At 37.0% G+C, this 17,346-nt stretch overlaps 1 protein-coding gene across 4 annotated transcripts in view; it reads right to left on the minus strand.

Moving 5' to 3' along the window:
* The window catches only part of Dop1a (DOP1 leucine zipper like protein A), a 98,103-nt gene that overhangs the window by 19,622 nt on the left and 61,135 nt on the right, over positions 1 to 17,346 (minus strand). For all 4 annotated transcript variants that reach the window (XM_028756238.1, XM_028756240.1, XM_028756237.1 and 1 more), the window contains 12 exons: positions 17,031 to 17,128; positions 15,490 to 15,749; positions 11,843 to 13,829; positions 10,957 to 11,068; positions 10,695 to 10,877; positions 9,874 to 9,999; positions 7,450 to 7,584; positions 4,904 to 4,959; positions 3,724 to 3,828; positions 1,500 to 1,566; positions 974 to 1,118; positions 705 to 784 (listed from right to left, as the gene is read on the minus strand). In XM_028756238.1, coding sequence (XP_028612071.1) covers positions 705 to 784; positions 974 to 1,118; positions 1,500 to 1,566; positions 3,724 to 3,828; positions 4,904 to 4,959; positions 7,450 to 7,584; positions 9,874 to 9,999; positions 10,695 to 10,877; positions 10,957 to 11,068; positions 11,843 to 13,829; positions 15,490 to 15,749; positions 17,031 to 17,128 — 3,354 coding nt within the window. The remainder of the gene's footprint in view (positions 1 to 704; positions 785 to 973; positions 1,119 to 1,499; positions 1,567 to 3,723; positions 3,829 to 4,903; positions 4,960 to 7,449; positions 7,585 to 9,873; positions 10,000 to 10,694; positions 10,878 to 10,956; positions 11,069 to 11,842; positions 13,830 to 15,489; positions 15,750 to 17,030; positions 17,129 to 17,346) is intronic.

A 17,346-nucleotide genomic window follows, 5' to 3' on the forward strand; every position in this document is an offset into this window, starting at 1 on the left:
TGGAGCAGGAGAGAAGACTCAGTGGCTCAAGTGCCTGCTGGACAAGTTGGACAAGCTGGAGGACTGGAGTATGGGTTGTCAGCACCCTCACACAAACTGGGAATAGTGGTGGGTATGTATACCCCCAATACTGGCAAGGCAGAGACAGATGGCTCCCAAACGTTTTTGGTCAGCCACTCTCCAGTTTCAGTGAGGAGACTGAAAAATAAACGGTAGAAAATAAAAAAGGACGGGTGGGGGTGGGGGGTGGAGAGGTGGCTCAGTGGTTTAAAGGCACTGATTGCTCTTCCAGAGGGCCTGAGTTCAATTCCTAGCAACCACAGGGTGGCTCACAATGATCTGTCATGGGATCCGATGCCCTCTTCTGCTGTGTCTGAAGATAGCCACAGTGTACGCATATACATAAAATAAACAAATGTTTAAAAAAAGAAGACGACGATGACACCTGAGGTCAACTTCTGGCTTTCACACGCACAGGTGTACATGGATCTCTATACACATGTGTACACACACACACACACACAAACATATAGACATTCATTGCCCCCACATTGTCCTATACTTGGTAATTCTATGTACCAGTGATTTCTAGAAAAAAAAAATGATTTTTGAAATTAAAAACTCCTCTATGAGAATTTCTGATTGATATGTACTATTTAACTGTTTATTTGAGTATTCAGGTGGAAACACTTGATAATGTTTACCTCAGAGAGCAATGTCAGTGCATGGACACTATATACAGAAGGAGTTATGTTTGATGTTTCCATTGCAGGTGATAGCATATCTAAATAAGAGAAAGGACAGTAGATAATGATTAGTATTCTCTCACTGAAAAAAGCTGCTAATTCTACTATTACTGCCACTACTATTACTGCTACTACTACTACTACTGGAAAGGGTGAGCTTATGTTACAGGGCTAACTAACACTACTTAGTAAATCTATGCTGAGAGAATAAGACTGCAGAGCAATACCTTCAACATCAGACTCTAAATTGGTTCCATCCACCATTATTTTGGGAGAAGGCTTAACTTCCAGATTTCGTCGGAGCCATGTTGTCTGTTCCAGAGAAGAACCAGCAATTGCACCAATAGCATCCACTATTTTGTGAGTCACATCCTAGAGAAACAAGGAAGAACCTGGTTTGTGCACACACACAGAAAATAAGCCAAAAAGTTTTGAAGTGTTTTATTTTCTGACAATAGATATTTTATAATACACATTTCTCCCCACTCCCTCACCAGAAATTGTCTCATGTAGCTTCAAGTGGCCTCAACCTCAATGTATGTTGTAGACACTGGCCTTGGACTCCTGAGTCTGCTACCTCCCAAGAGCGAAGATAGTAGACATGTGTCACTACCTGATACTACTTTTTACATAATAGTCAATCTTATATTTCACAGAATGCTCATAGTTAGAAAGAATATCATAGATTATTTTATATGACTTCTAATTTTAACTATTAATTTTTGTAACAATCTTGAATTCAGAATGCCTTACCTGAAGGTCTCTTTGGTCTTTTTTATTTTCCAAACTAGGATTTTTCATAATAAACTCATTCAGAACTCTGTAAGAGCCATTAAAAAAAGTTATCAGTCCAAAGCATGTCACATAATTTCTTAGTGTTTTCTGATAATTAACATTTATGCATAAAAAAGACACAATGATGCTAAGGAGCAGTGTTATTCGTAAGACCTCCCGGCCGGAAGAGATCCAGATGTCTTGCAATAATAGTAGGAGAGTCTGTGGCTAAGATGCTAAATAGTAATGATAACGAATCATACTTGCTATTTTCTGTTCTTCAGCCCCCATGCCAGTGTCTTGTGAATCTGGTGCTATAAATGACTTTCCTAACATCTAGAATGTTGAGCAAATTACTATCCACCTCAATGACATTTATAAGTGGCCAGGCACTGTTCTAATAATTTAATATTAACTCTTTTAATTCTCTTAACGCGCTTAAGAGATGGGAACTATTACTGTTTCCATTTTACAGAGGAAAGGTTAAATGACCGAGCCGAAGGTCATATATCTAAATGAAGAAGCTGAGATTTGAGCACAGGGAGGAGCCTGTTAACTACCTAACATCCTCTGCATTTCTTAGCATTCAATGTTATTTTCTAAAATAAATTCTGTCTACCTCTTTTTCACTTCCTTTTCTGGTGATCAAATATATTTGAAAAAAAAATTCCCCTTCCTCTTACCCTTGCTATTCTATGTTACTTCTTGCTACTAAATCTTGGTGCTCCTTTAATCTCAAACCCCACCTACTACCACTCCTCATCATCCTAACTTCTTCCAGGAGGTGCTATCTCATTCTCTGAACCTTTCTATCTGTGTATGTGCTGTGATGAGCATGTGGAAGTCAGAGGACACGCTCAGCTACAGCTTTTTGTCCTTCAACATGTTTGGAGATACTGTTCACTGTGTGTGGTATGCTAGCTGGCCCATGGGCTTCCAGGGATTTTTGTCTCTGCCTCTCAGCTCCCTGCAGCAGCACAGGGATTGTGGAGACACTCTACTGCACTGGGCATTATGTAGGTTGTATGGATCTGAGCTCAGGTCCTTACATGTTCCTTGCAAATACTTTACCCACTGAGCCCCCTCTTTGGGCCTTCACTTTTCTTTGCAGATGCCACACAGACTCGCCTGGCTTTTCAAATTTTCTGATGACTTAAATTTTTCTAGCTCCTTTCCCTTCTTTTTCTTGTTTTCTAAATGCCAACATCAGTTGTTCACACCTTAAAAACCTTCTACTGAAATACGATTCCTAGCCCCAAACCTAAGTACCATCCTCTCCTCCCATGACTCCTTGCAGTCATGCCACTCTCTCACTCACTACTTTCATTCTTCATTCATATTGCAATAAAAGTCAAGTTTCTTTCCAAGCAGCTCCCATATATCTTTTCACCCAATTCTTATTATTTAACTGCCTGTGACACACCATTGCCAAACCAGATGATGTAGCTGGTCTCAGTGTATCCTTTCCTGCCTGAATTCATAAAGGCTTTTTATTTTTACTCTTAACATTGTGATTCATTTACCCAGGTTTTTATTAGGGTTCTATCATGTATTCTCAAATGTGAAACTATTCAAACTAATGCTTACTGTTAGTGAGGTAAGAGTGACTGGCATTTACCAAATAATCAGATATTATTAGCATAGATCTAGAAATTCCAACCTACAAAAAGAAACAGACTCTTTTAGAAGACGATGTGTAAGGTTCTGTGCCCCTCCTCTGTGAAGTCCTTTTAGGATGGCGTACACTTGCCCATTTTTTTCCCCACAGTGCTTCCTAATCCCAAATGATGAATGTTTTAACAGTTTTGTGGTAGCGTTCTACATATTATACATGTCTAAACATAATATATTCTTTCCCATTCCCTTCCATTTATAGACATTCTATGTCTTATTCTGCACCTCAAGATGCCTGTGAATAGACAGATCACATGGCCACATAAAACATGTTCGTCAGTAAACAGGATAGTGAGGATTATGCTTTTATCAGAAAGATATATATATATATATATATATATATATATATATATATATATATATATATATATGCATGTGTATATGTGTATGTATGTACATATATATATATAGGTATATATTTTTATGTGTATTGTTGGAGACTGAACTTGAGTTCTTTTGCATAAGTATTTGCTCCTCTACTGAGATGTTTCTAACCCTTCAAAAGAAAATGTTAAAAGATATTACTTACCCAAGTATAAGAAACTGCCCCGGGGCTGGTAGACTCAGCTGTATAGAATCTTTTAGAAGGACCAATAATGATGTCCAACTGTCCACTAAATTGGGCACTGGAATTCTGAAAGATAAGCCAGTTTGTATACATAGAAATCAAAGTAAACTTTAATTTTCACATGTCTTCTTACAGTTCTTAACACATGTTCTAACCTGTCTGAAGTTTTAAACTTTCATAGACTATGAAAGAACAGAATTTCTAAAAATCTTGCAGTTTCTACAAAGAAAAGGAAGCACATTTAAAATACTCAGTGTGATTTCTTAGGATTTCCTACGGCGATCTCTAATCCTATATACTCTCAAAACCAAAATATAACTGCATCAATTCTTTTAAATGATAGTCCAGCTGTGCTGCATACCAACCTTCTATCTGTAAAGAAATGAGCATGCCACCTGTTTCAGTCCAACCTTTACCTGACCTGAACATAAACAGAGACTTTATGCAGATCTTCTCCAAGTCCCTCAATGTGACTGTGCCAAAACTCCGATTTATCTATGTTAGTCACAAATGAACACAGCTGCTCCACTGGAGAAGGTTAAGATTCAGAATCTTAAGGAAAACTTGTATTAGAACACTGCCTCTGTTCAGGGTCAGCTAACAGTAAAAGTGAACACCAACCATAAAGATGTTTTCAAGTTATTAATTTTTTTTGAGACAAAGTCTCTAGCTATCCTAAAACTCACTATGCAGACCAGGCTGGCCTAAACCTGCCTCTGTTTCCACATGCCAATATTAAAAGCATGCAATACCACACCCAGTGAATTTAAAAAAAAAAAGGCAATAAAAGTGGATTGCTGCACATTCACCTCTAACAATGAAAACAGTAATCAATTTAGAGGCAGTGAACATGATTTCAAAGAAGGTAGCTTCCTGTTACTCAGTATTTTAATATCCACATATTGTTTTGATATCCTGTATTCACCTACATCATCGTAATGTAGGATCTACACAGCTTATTAGCATGCCCATGAATCCACTACCAGCCACATTTCTCTCTAGAGCTTCTTCCTTTCCCTTCAGAGGAAACCACAGCAAGTGTAAACTCACTACTTAGAAAGAACTCTAGCGCATTTCCTTGTAGTTCCCTAAGCTTTACAGGTGGCAGCTGAGTATGGGAAGGCCGATATGCGCATCTTACCTTTGTATGTAAGCATAGAAAAACTGAAGCATGCAGACTTCCAGAGAAAGATGTTTCTATAGACAAAAGAAGGTAGTGTTACAGTGAAGCAAAATGATGCCATTGCTTTTTTATTATTGCAATTACTATGACTTGTTCTATAAGTTTTTAATAAAAAAATAAATTCAAATACTGGTTTGTTATTTAAAAAAAAACATGCAATTTTTTTTCTTCCGCTTAGTAGGGAAAATTCATACTACAAGAGCTATTTAAAACTCAGAAACTAGACAGACTAAATGGCCACTGAAGATGGCTTGTAGATAATCACGTTTTGATATATGAGAAGACGGTTGAAAGGTTTGTCTTTATCAAAATAAATCTTTTTACGATGGTTATTTATTCTGGAAGCATCACAGCTATAAGCATTTTTAAGCAGCTTAGATTTGGTAAGATCAGAATTAGGTTGAGATTTTTAGATTACATGTGTATAAGCCTATTTTAGTACACACATCTGTTAAATCAGTATAGTTAAATCAGCTAAGATTAATTCTTCTTAAAACTTTTTAACACAATTGATACCTTTTAAGATTTATTTTTAAATTTTTAGTTTATATGTTTGTGTGAGTACCTGAGAGGGAGGGAGGGAGGGAGGGAGGGAGGGAGGGAGGGACGGAGGGAGGGAGGGAGAGAGAGAGAGAGAGAGAAAGAAAGAGAGAAAGAAAGAGAAAGAAAGAGAAAGAAAGAGAAAGAAAGAGAGAGAAAGAATTTGTGTGTGTATGCAACACAACATGCAGGCAGGTGTCTATGGAGGCCAGATGAGGACAGTGGATCCCTCCTCTGCAGCTGCAGTAATAGGTGGTTGTGAGCTGCCATGTAAGTTCTAGAAATTGAATTCAGGTCTTCTGCAAGAATAACAAGTGGTCTTAACCAGTGATCCATCTCTTAGTCCAAAATAAATGAACTCTTAGTCACTTAAATATAGTCATTAAAGGTAGCTTTGTATTTCTATATGAAATTTTAATAAATAATAATTAATATAAAAAGATAGTATTGAATAAATCACTGTACCTACCTTTAAAAGTCAATAAAAGAAAAAAATCAATAAAATGAAATTGATGCTCACTGACATTTACCAATTGTTCTCTTCTTTTTCCTACTATCTCCTCACACATTTCCTTCTCACTACACACACACAATGTGGTGCTAATACCTTCAGTACAGGGCAGCACTAGTCTGGATAGGATTAGTTTTTATATTCTTTGCCTTCATGTTTATGAAGCTCATAATCTGCCTCAAAATATTATACAGAATCTAGCAGCAAACTCAAACTCTCAAGACAAACACACCAGAGGTACGTGCAGAGTAGTCAGGTAATCACTGAAATAGTCTGCAAGAGGCTAGAGATGTAGTTCAATGTCAAAGCACTTGGCTAACATTCATGAGGTCCTGAGTTTGATCCCCTAGCACTATAACAAAGGAAGTAAGATCACTCACTCACTATTGACAAACACAGCTTTTCTTTGGGCAATTCAACAAGAACAAAAAACTTAAATATTATGTAATGATCCCTAAAGATATGATTATTCTTGTTTGGCATGGTTCAAAGTGTCATGTTTATGGCTAGTAGTCTACAAAATTATGAACTCGTAGCACTGTCTGGACAAAGCAGAAAAGAAAGTCCCTAAACTATATAGACCTGTTTCCCAGGTAGAGACTAGCAATGTTAAGTGGAGAGACTGTTACATCTATTTCCTGTGGTCCTCTCAAGTGAACAGAAGAAGGTCACAGGACAAGAGAGGTTTAGACAATAAGGCACTGATATGGGATGTGAGATGAGAGATGAAACTGGATGTCAGGGAGCCCAGCATTTGTAGTGAAGAAAAATCCATTATAGAACCATTTTTGGCAAAATGTCACATTTGTGTTAATTTTGTACAAAACTACCCTTGAGTGAGTTTCTTCACCTCAGTGTGCCTGCTGGCTTGTGTTTGCTTACCTGTGTATATGGAAGCATGTACCATGTGCCTGCCTACTGGGCTGAGTGCTGCATCTGTCTCCTGCTCACCACATTTTCTCTAACCTCTCAGTATCCCAAAGCCTCCTTCCCTGGCTTTGGAACCCAGACAGACATCACAGTCACAAAGCACACTATCATATGTGTCAAGAAATGTTGCTGTCTAGAACAGTGTTTATGGCAAAACCTTGGAAGTTTATAGCATTAAGAAACTCAGTGGAAAAGAAAGCATCAAGTAAGCTGTAAAACCTAGAAAGTAGACTTTAGGCTCCAGCATCTTTAATGGGCCAAAAATCCTTACTAAGAATTTAGACCCCCCAGTCCTGACTGCTTCTGATGTACATACATATGGAGAGAAAAACAGTTACCTGCTCATCACTGGCTGCAAGACGGGTTAGACTAGCAAGGAACTTAAGGAAGGTTTTTTGTTGAGAGTGCTGTACATAATCCCTGAAATCTGCATAGCAATCACAACGAAATTACTATATGAAAAGTTCTCAACTATCGGTCCATTTCTGAAACTGAATTCCAAACAAAAGCAAAGCTTCCTTACCTTGTCCTTGGCTATGGCCGGAGGCTGCTTTAAAACTTCTTTCACAGTCTGGATAACAGTTTCTGCTCTCATGACACTGATGGAGCGAACCAGTTCTACCAGTAAAAGCTGTTCTTCACTGGCTGCAGGAATGACCTGGAGAACATATCAAAGTCACTGTATTTATACAAGGTGTGCATGTGTGAATCTTTTAAGGGAAGTCACAGAAAGTATATTTTATGACTCTATCTTAATGTAAAGATGGCCCTTAGCTACTTGGGTTAAAATTTATTTTTTAAAACCAATACATGAATCTCACCTCATAAAAATCAAAATCAGGGCTGGCAAGATGGCTCAGGGCATAAAGGTATTTGCCATTAAGCCTTAGCCCTTGAGTTCCATCCCCAGGACCAACAATGGTGCTAAGAGTGAAACAACTCCTGTAGGCTGTCCTCTGACCATGCGCATGTGCATCACGGCATGATAAATCAGTCAAACAGAACAAATCTTATAGGGTAAAACAACATAACATGTAAGGGTATCTTAAAGGAGCCAGCTCCATTCTGCCAACTACTTTTTATTGTTTTCAAATAGTGCAGAATGCTACTTTTGCTATTTTATGTTTTTTTCTCTCTCTCTGAATTCTAACTATTAACAATTGAAATCTCAGTCAGAAGACAAAAACTTAACTTTCTCAGACCATTTGCCCCATCCATCAGAGTAATTAACATCATCTCATGAAGATCAGTTTCTAGGTTGACATGAAGGCGAATGACATAATCCTCTAACTGTTTCCTTTGGTTTTCTGTGTTGTTTCCTGCATCATTTTTGCAAAGCTTATTTTGGTCTACTTCATTTTTTATTAAAAATTCATTCATCCCTAAAAGCTCTGAAAATGGCAAATTTCCTACAGTCACCTATTTAAGTTTTTAAAGTAATTAATCTTATACATTTTCTTCTACCTCTCAGTCCTTCTCAACCCCTTAAGACACTCTTGCTGGACATCTCTCTGAGACTGGATTGCTCTAGGGCCGGTATCCAAGGTCAAAGTGATGTCTGTCCTCCTGAATAGAGTGAACTAGTGGCCTTGCACACTGGTGGCATAGCACATGGCTGAAAGAGCCTACAGCAAGAACCTGACTGGCTCTTGGACTGTGTATTTGGACTAATTTTCCATAAAAGTTTCGTGTTGCTAGGGTCAAGTATTACCATTATTCCTTTGAATGAGACAGTTCTTGTTGTTGTTGTTTTGTTTTTCTTTTCTTTCTTTTTTCTTTTTTGTAAAGATTTTAGCATCTTCTGCTCTTTATCTCCCATGTTTCTGAAAGGACATACTGAATTTTGTGCAGGTATCTTTTCCGTGATAAGCATGACCTGAAAACTTACTTCTTTCATTGCTAAGAAATGTCTTGTACTATTTCTGTAATATTACTATTCTCCTATGATTTTGCTCTTTATTTCTACAAGGAGACATTAAGTATCAATTTCACATCCTAATTTTTATAGCTTGTTTTACCCATTTTTCTTATCTTTAAGCTTACATTTCACTTCAGGTATTTACTTCTTTGTTTCTGTTACAGAACTAAGATCCAATAAAACTTTCAATTTGTTAAATGGTCTTTCCCCTTCGTATGGTATCTACTACTAAATCCTCATATGCAAAATAATGAAAAATGGCAGAAATGTTTACCTTTTTAACTTTAGGATAAAATGTATGCATACACACACACACACACACACACACACGTGTGTGTGTGTGTGTATGTGTAATGTGGAATCTGAAAGAAATCACAAGTCAGAGACTTGAAGGTGCACAATCATGTATGTTTGAAAGTAAAGTTATTTAATAGCATTACTACTCTAATATACCATGATTTATTTCCAATAGAAAACAATGTTTGCTAGATTGCAAATTCACAAAGTAAACAAAATCTTCATTCATACAATCCAGTCAAAACCAACATGTGAATTGCACTTAGAGACAGTAACAACTTAAAAGATATTAGATAATGAAAAACAAAAACAAAGATAAAAACTTTCTCCAATCTTTGCTTTCTACCATCACTAGATTAAAAAATATGCAATATTATAATCCTATTTGGACTACAGTTGACAGGCCTGATGTCATAGCTAATTTCTCTATTTTACTCACTACCACCTTTTTTTGTTCAGTGCTGAGGCTGAACAGATGGCCTTGTGCATGCAAGGCCAGGGCTCAGAACTGAGCCATTTTCCTAGTCCTAAAATGCAATCTTTTACACTTAATACCACATTCTAATAAAAGCTTTGGACAATAAGTCATTATGTAGAGCTGTAGACAAGATTTTATTTGTCCAGTGTAACTTATAGAGAATTTAAAAATCAGCACGTAGAAAATGAAATAAATAAGCATGGTTTTACCAAGTGAAAAAAAAAGCACTGCATGTTTAATTACAAATAGAATACCTTTGTTCTGGAAGGGGTTTTGTTCTGTCTTCTTTCGTTCCATACAAATGCAATGGCAGCCATGAAATGAACACCATGATTCATTGAAATGGGTCCCAGTAATTCCAGGATTTGTTGTCTTAAGTTCTAAAACAATGTAAGCATTTTACAGGTAAAATAAAACAGATAAACATTAATAGCTAGATAAAACATTTAATTCAGTAACTGTAGGGATGTCTTTAAACATGTTGATCGCTATCACTGAGCATGGTAGTGCATATTAAGCATTCTGTAGGCCGAGGCAGGAAGATCAGGAGTTGGAGGCAAACCTGGGCTATTATATATGTAGACCCTGCCTCATTATAAAATTTTAAATTCTCTGCATATACTGTTGAACTTTTTCCTGGGGAGTAGAGGTGGGGAGGGTAGCATATACTAAAATGTCAATTTAAAATGTATTAAATGGTGAACAAATTTATAATATGTAAAAATGAACTTCAAAAGCATATCAAATGAAAGATACTGAACATAGAAGACTTCTATGAAATGTCCAGAAAAATCAAATATATATGGAAAGAAAACGGATTCTTTGTTGATTAGAACTAGGAATGGAAACGTGAGCAAGTGCAAGCACAAGAAATGTTTCTGTAATGAGAGAAAACTGGAGTGTGACAGTTTCACAATTTATAGATTTGGCTAAAGAAACTACTTGTATGAATCCCTTAAAATGGTTGACTACTTAATCTACATGACGTATCACATATACTATGTCAATCACACATTTTGAAAAAGTTCCTCAAATAGACTCTTATGCTCTACCGACAAAGTGAGAATTGTCTAACCTTTGTTGCTCCCAGATTGATTGTGGTAACAGATGCAGATGCAGCAACTGTCATCTTTTCTGAAGCGTCAGCCTGGTGCAGTATGCTCCAAAGCAGAGTCACCGAGGACATGATCATGTGAAGGATGGAGAGGATTCCACTGCGCGCTTCAACCAAGTGTTTCTGGTCTACATTGACCAAAAGCTATTAAGCAGAGGAAAAACAGTTTTTTAGTAAGTGAAGCCAATCTCTAAAAAGACCACAAATATTTATGAAGTCTTACTTGATGATACTGGGTAGTCGGATCCAGCAAGCAGTAATGGATAATGGCTGTGATCCCTTCCAAAAGAGTAAGAATCATATCTGGAGGGATAATTGATGCCACCCACAAAGGCCTGAAAAAAATATACACAGAAATTCTATGAAAGCATACTTTAAAATTTAACACTCGGAAATGCCTGGCACATGCCAGACATACAGAAGGCACTCAATAAATATGTCTAGTAATAAAAGAATATGGCAGGAGTTTACTATTTCCTAATCTATAAGTGAGTTGTTCTAACTACACTAGAGTTCTTTTTGGCTAAAGAACTATATCTATAAAGTAAACAAATATAGCCACTGTGACCTTCCCCTACTGGGGAATGCCAGGCACAGCAGCTGAGGTTTTCCTAGAGGGAAACCAGTCTACTAAGCATTTACCTAATTAGTCACAGATCAATTTTGAAAATGGCTGAGAACAGTTGAGTCAAAAGAACATCTAATTTAACTTCAGAACTTGAAAGAAAAAAGGCCCGATTCTTTTCATCTCTATCCTAGATTTATTTTTTATTGATTCTCAGTAAAATACTAGAGCTTAGCTTTCTTACTTTTAAAGATGACATACTATTCATAACATATTGAAAATGACTATTTCATTTTGCTTGGTTTGTTTCTTTGTGGTGGTGCTAGGGATCAAACTGAGCATCTTATGAAGCTAAATACCACTCTACCAGGAGTACACACCCTTTGTTCCATCCAAATTATGACATTTAAAGAGTCATATACATATATAAAATGTCACTAACAACAAAGTTCAAACCAATCTTTATCTATCAAATAACTATGCTTTGTATTTGTATTGCTGAATTAGTGTCCAATTTGACAACAAAATTAAAATCAATTATTACCTACTATCAGATAATCCTGTTTCGTATTTGTACTGCTGAATTAGATTATCCAAATTCCTGCACAGTTGTAGTGTCACAGAAACCACGACTCTCTGTAGTACTTTTCCCATGTAAGGCAGAGTGGATGTGATTAAGCCAATCCATTGTGGATGCATCTTACAAGCACAGTGTTGATGCAAAGCTCTAATCACTGCACAGAGGAACATGCCTTGACAAGTGATTGGCTGAGCGTGCAAATACTGAAGAGAAGTCATGGGCTGATGGGGACTGATATGTTCCAGATCAGACACAACAAAATCAAAACCTGTTTCATTCTCCTCAGGAATAGTCATTACACGGTGTTCTAGAACAATCAGCCTCTGAAGCACCCTCAGAAGCTGTGATTGGAGTGTGCTGCCATTGTCAAATTCATCCTCTGAGAAATTGATGAGGCTGTCTTCTGAGAAGCCTTCCTCCACAGCAACCATGTTCTTACCTGCTGTTTTCTCACTGTGCCACTTTTGCACACTGAAGATAGACGACAGCAAACAATGAAGAATCACTTTCTGAACTTTGCACTTAGATAGCATATCAGAGATAAAACTAGGGAAACCCTTTGCAGAGCTTTCTATGACTTTTGCTAGCTCTGTAAAGAGGAGAGTCAAGATTTCTATGCTCATCATTTGCATGTTTCGATTGCCTATTAAGTCTTGAGTAGTGACCTTAACATGAGTTGGGTAATGGCTACGCATGTAATATAAGCAGAGGGAAATAAGAATTTCAATGTACATGGAACTCCGGAAGTTATGATTTGAATCCACTGGAATGTGACTATAAAAGTCTTTGCCCATAACAGAGATACGGTGTCTGGCCAGTAGATTCTGGAGCAGAGACAGCTGAGGAGTGTATGCATTATTTACACTTGTTGTTGAAATGGCATTTACAAAAGCAATGGGGTTAGTTTTCAAGATGGATTTGATGGCAGAAAAAGCATACAGAGTCCTAGATGAATCATACAACTGCAGATACAGGAGCACATGTTGATAGAGAGGATGGATGTTGAAATTGGGAGATTTCCTTGATCCTGGAGAACCCATGTCACTCTCAATTTCAGAAATTTCGCCCTCTCCACAGCTGTACCAGTTCTCTAAGTCCAGGCCATCACTGAAGAATACATTTGTTTGCTTCAGTTTTTCGCTTGCAGGTTTTTTCTTGTCCTCATCTTTTTTTCTGGCAAGTTTTACTTTGGGTTTTGCACCTGGCTGTTTACCTGATTCCTTAACAATTGTTTCCTTCTCTGAGATTTTTTCTGATAATTTTTCTTTGAAGCTAAATTGAATACTACTGTGACTCCTTTGTCTAGATTTGGTTTCTGAGGAAATAGAAGAATCGTTCAGAGTCTGTGCTGTTCCTGAAATGCAAGGTGAGGAGCTATTTCTGGAGATCCCATTGGCCAAGCACTCACAGTCTTCTTCTGTAGACACAGACAGAAAACGAGGGCTGTCATCACTCAGCAAAACATGCTGGCTGTGTTGAGGGGCCTGGTCTTCAATTTTAGTTGCTTCTTTTCCTAGATCCAAATCACTACTCTTTGGGGGCAGAGATTCTATTTCTAATTCAGATGTAACTGATGAAGACTCTGCTTCCAGGCCACTCACAACTTTACATATCAGGTCAAAGACAACTTGCTGAACATCATCATCTGGGGAGCTTGCCTTTGCCATGTGAGAATCTTCATGAGCACTCACATTTTCAGGATCAACATCATAACTAAAGTTGTCTCCGGCAGAAGACTGTGAACATCCAGAGTCAGAGCTCTGAAGTATTTCCATCTGCTGATCTGGGAGGTCAAAGTCAGATACAACCATTGGAATCGTCTCGCTGCTGGTGCTTAGGAGGGAAAGTCTGTCACTCAATGGATTAACAGTGAGACTGAAATTCTCTATTTCATCCATAGTAAGAGGCTTTTCACCATTTCCTTTGGATGCAATGAGGTGCACTTGGCTTGCTGTTGTATGACATAAATAGTAAAGGAGGAAAACACATAAGGGATTAAGATGACTGAAATATATAAAGTAGACAAATTAAAAAACTAGAATTATTATTTTCATCATGTATTTATATTCTATGATTAAAACTATGGTTTATTATTATCTTAGTACTTTTAAGTAAGATGACGGGGCTGGAGAGATGGCTCAGTGGTTAAGAGCACTGACTGCACTTCCAGAGGTCCTGAGTTCAAATCCCAGCAACCACATGGTGGCTCACAACCATCTGTAATGAGATCTGATGCCCTCTTCTGGTGTGTCTGAAGACAGCTACAATGTATTCATATATAATAAATAAATAAATATTAAGTAAGATGACTATGCAGATGACTATCAGATATAGCTTAATGACAAAAGCACATTTAACAGAACAGATAGAACATAGAAAATTGCCTTTTTTCTCTAAAAAAGATATTATTTAAAAATCACAGGTTAAAATTACTTTTCCCTTCTTCTATGTTACTCCCCTTTACTTATGCCAGTCTAAAATTTTAAATAATATATAGCTTAAAGTATCAAAAACCTCATTGATTTTAGTACAAATTCAACAAATATTTATGAACTATGTAGCATGTGTCAAATCTGAAACTGAGAGGACTTTAAAATGGGAAGAGGACCACAAATACATTTCATCCTTCATTTCATACCAGGCAGGGCAGAACTATGTTATGTTTCAAAAAAAGGTATTTACAGTTTTGGCTGTATGCATAGTAAAGACAAATGCTGTGAAGTCCTAGCACTTCAGGCAAAGCCTGAGACTGATCTCAGAGGAGAAATGAGAACTCGGTGACAGTTATAGACTGGTAGGCATAGTGCCACCTGAATGTTCTGGGACTAAGCAGGGCAGTGCAAGTTCTTAGAACATACACAGGAAGCAGAATAAAAGCTACTTAGAGAACCCAGCATTTGGGAGAAATACTAGAAATGGGACAAAAGCATGATAGTTTGCAACTTCCCCACATATCAGCTGTGAAAGTTAAAGTGACAGCCTGTGGAACATCAACTACATGATTAGTAAAATAAGCTGGCCTCACAGGTTCATCTGTCAAGAAACAGAGATAAGATACATGAGTGTCTTTGGGGTGCTAAATTATGAGCTAGGGTTTCATAGAGGGCTTTCCTCAACAGTTTGTAAAGCACTGACTTCATAGCAACAATGGATAGCAAACAAAATACTCTAGTCACTGAATTAAGTAAGCCACAATCATGACTACAGCTAATGTTAAAAAATGAAACTTTGAAAAGTAGGTATTATTCTACCTTATAGATTAGGAACTTACCATATATAAAATGTGCATTACATGCCTCCCCATGAAATATCTACTGAACCTCTTTAGGACTACAAACATAAATTCAACAGTATTTCCATAAAAACTGAAGAGTGTCCCTGACTACAAATGTAGCTGATTCCTCCTCTGAGTCATCTTATTCAAGAGACATAGGATAGTTACTGATGAAGCATATGTTGACCTAGCTAGGTGGGATTCTCAGAGATGTGGAAGGGAGGGAATAAGACATGGGAAAAATGCCAGACACAATTCTCTTGTACTTCAATGGTCACATTTCACTTATTTGAATAACTTAAGTCTAATTAGACGTATTACACTTTGTTATATTTACCATTGTTACAGGTAAAATTTTGCATGAAATGCTTGTCATTTTCCTCTCCTGGGTAACAGGAACTCTTACTCCAGTAACGTTCTGCTTGTACACGCTGCACTGAAACCCTCTGAGTTTTTGGATGAAGCAGGAGTAGTAACAACGGTTCCAGGACCCTTGCAATGTCATGCCTTTGTAGCACCTGGTTCAGCCAGGCTTGTCCCACAGAGCTTGTAGAACCATCTAGACTAGTAAGGCTATCTAACATGATGAACAGTGACCTAAAATAAACAACAGAAATTAAATCACAGAATAAAACACTTAATTATGTGAATTCTTCTGCAGTTAATTTTTTGATAGTTAATAAAGCATTTCTCTCTTTTCACATACTTACATTTTAAAATGCTTGAAGTATATATTACTTTTACAACACAAATTTTACTTAGTTTTGCTTAGTAACAAACTTCACTGATAGCATTACACTCTAAAGTTTCTGCAATTCAATGCTATTTTCATGATGGGCTACTCTGCTCTCAATTCTCTTCAGGAGACAAAAGGGTGTACTTAATTCAAGAAATGGCACTCCATAAAAGGTCTGGGATATAGTTTGAAATTAGAATATCCAAGATGCAAACCTCCTTTGGAGACTTGGGTGAGCAAGTTAACTTTAATGGACCTGACTGTCAGATTATCACAAATGGTTGTCAAATTAGAAACTTATTTGTAAAGTACTTGGCTCACGTACTAGTTCATTATATGGTTGAACAGATGGCTCTTGAAGATGGTCCTGCTGGCTGAAAAATACTGGCTAATCCAAAGTTAGATTGCAATCACAGTTATAACTGTGTCACTTCTATAAGACCTGAAGGTAAGACTGCTATCTTCTGATACTGTATAAATGTACTCTGGAATCAATACAAATCTAATATCTAAAGTATGAGTAACTCCAGTTGCTTACAATCTAGATATGTATAATCATCTTTAGAGACTAGATTTTTTTTTTGGTTATAAAGATCAATTTCATCTTTTATTTTTTTAAGCTAGAAAAGTGTTTCACAGGATCAGGCTGCTGGAGAAAAGAGAACTTGCCATTTGCCAGAGCTAGCTGCCAATGACAGACAGTGAAATCGATCTTGCTGACAAGTCTTTTCAAGTTGCATACAATTGGAAATAATTTGCACTAGATCTTTTTGAAACCATGGGAGGCATTTGCCAGTGTTTTCAGTTAAGGCAGAAATGTGAGAATGACTAATATTTCAACAGTGTGAATATAGACTCAAAAAGGCTGGGTGTGCTACTGTATCCCTGCCACTATCCAAAGGTGCTTGGCACATGACAGGGACCTGATGATCAGTGGTCCAGTGAATAAAAGGTAGGGCACTTGGTTCTCTAGAAATTAGAAATAAAAATATGATCGGTGACACTATCAAGTATTTTCATATAACTTACATTGTCTAAAGAACTAATAATTTCCCATTTCCTGCTCTAGCCAAATGACAAAAAAAATTAAGACACAAATAAAGACATATGACTATAAAATGTGCATATAAAGTACAACCAACCTGTCAAAGGAACGTGCAAAAGATGACTTATTTATGTGGAGATCCCTTGTTAGATGCCAAAGAACTGCAAATTTTGCATGTGCTTCCATTCTTATTTTCTGAAAAACATGGGAGATTAAATTATTTTCCTCTCAACTGAAGATATTAAGTGATTTTAACAAAACCAGTACAACTGTTTATAAGTACCATATTCAGTGGTCACAATACTCAAGTACACACTGCAATAAACTCTTAGTACATTATATAACCTAGAAGTAGATCAAACAAAATATTTGCATACAGACAGAAATATTAAACCAAAAGGGTCACTCACTTC

Source organism: Grammomys surdaster, unplaced genomic scaffold, assembly GCF_004785775.1.
Source record: "Grammomys surdaster isolate TR1022 unplaced genomic scaffold, NIH_TR_1.0 126113, whole genome shotgun sequence".
In the NCBI taxonomy this organism is placed as follows: domain Eukaryota; kingdom Metazoa; phylum Chordata; class Mammalia; order Rodentia; family Muridae; genus Grammomys; species Grammomys surdaster.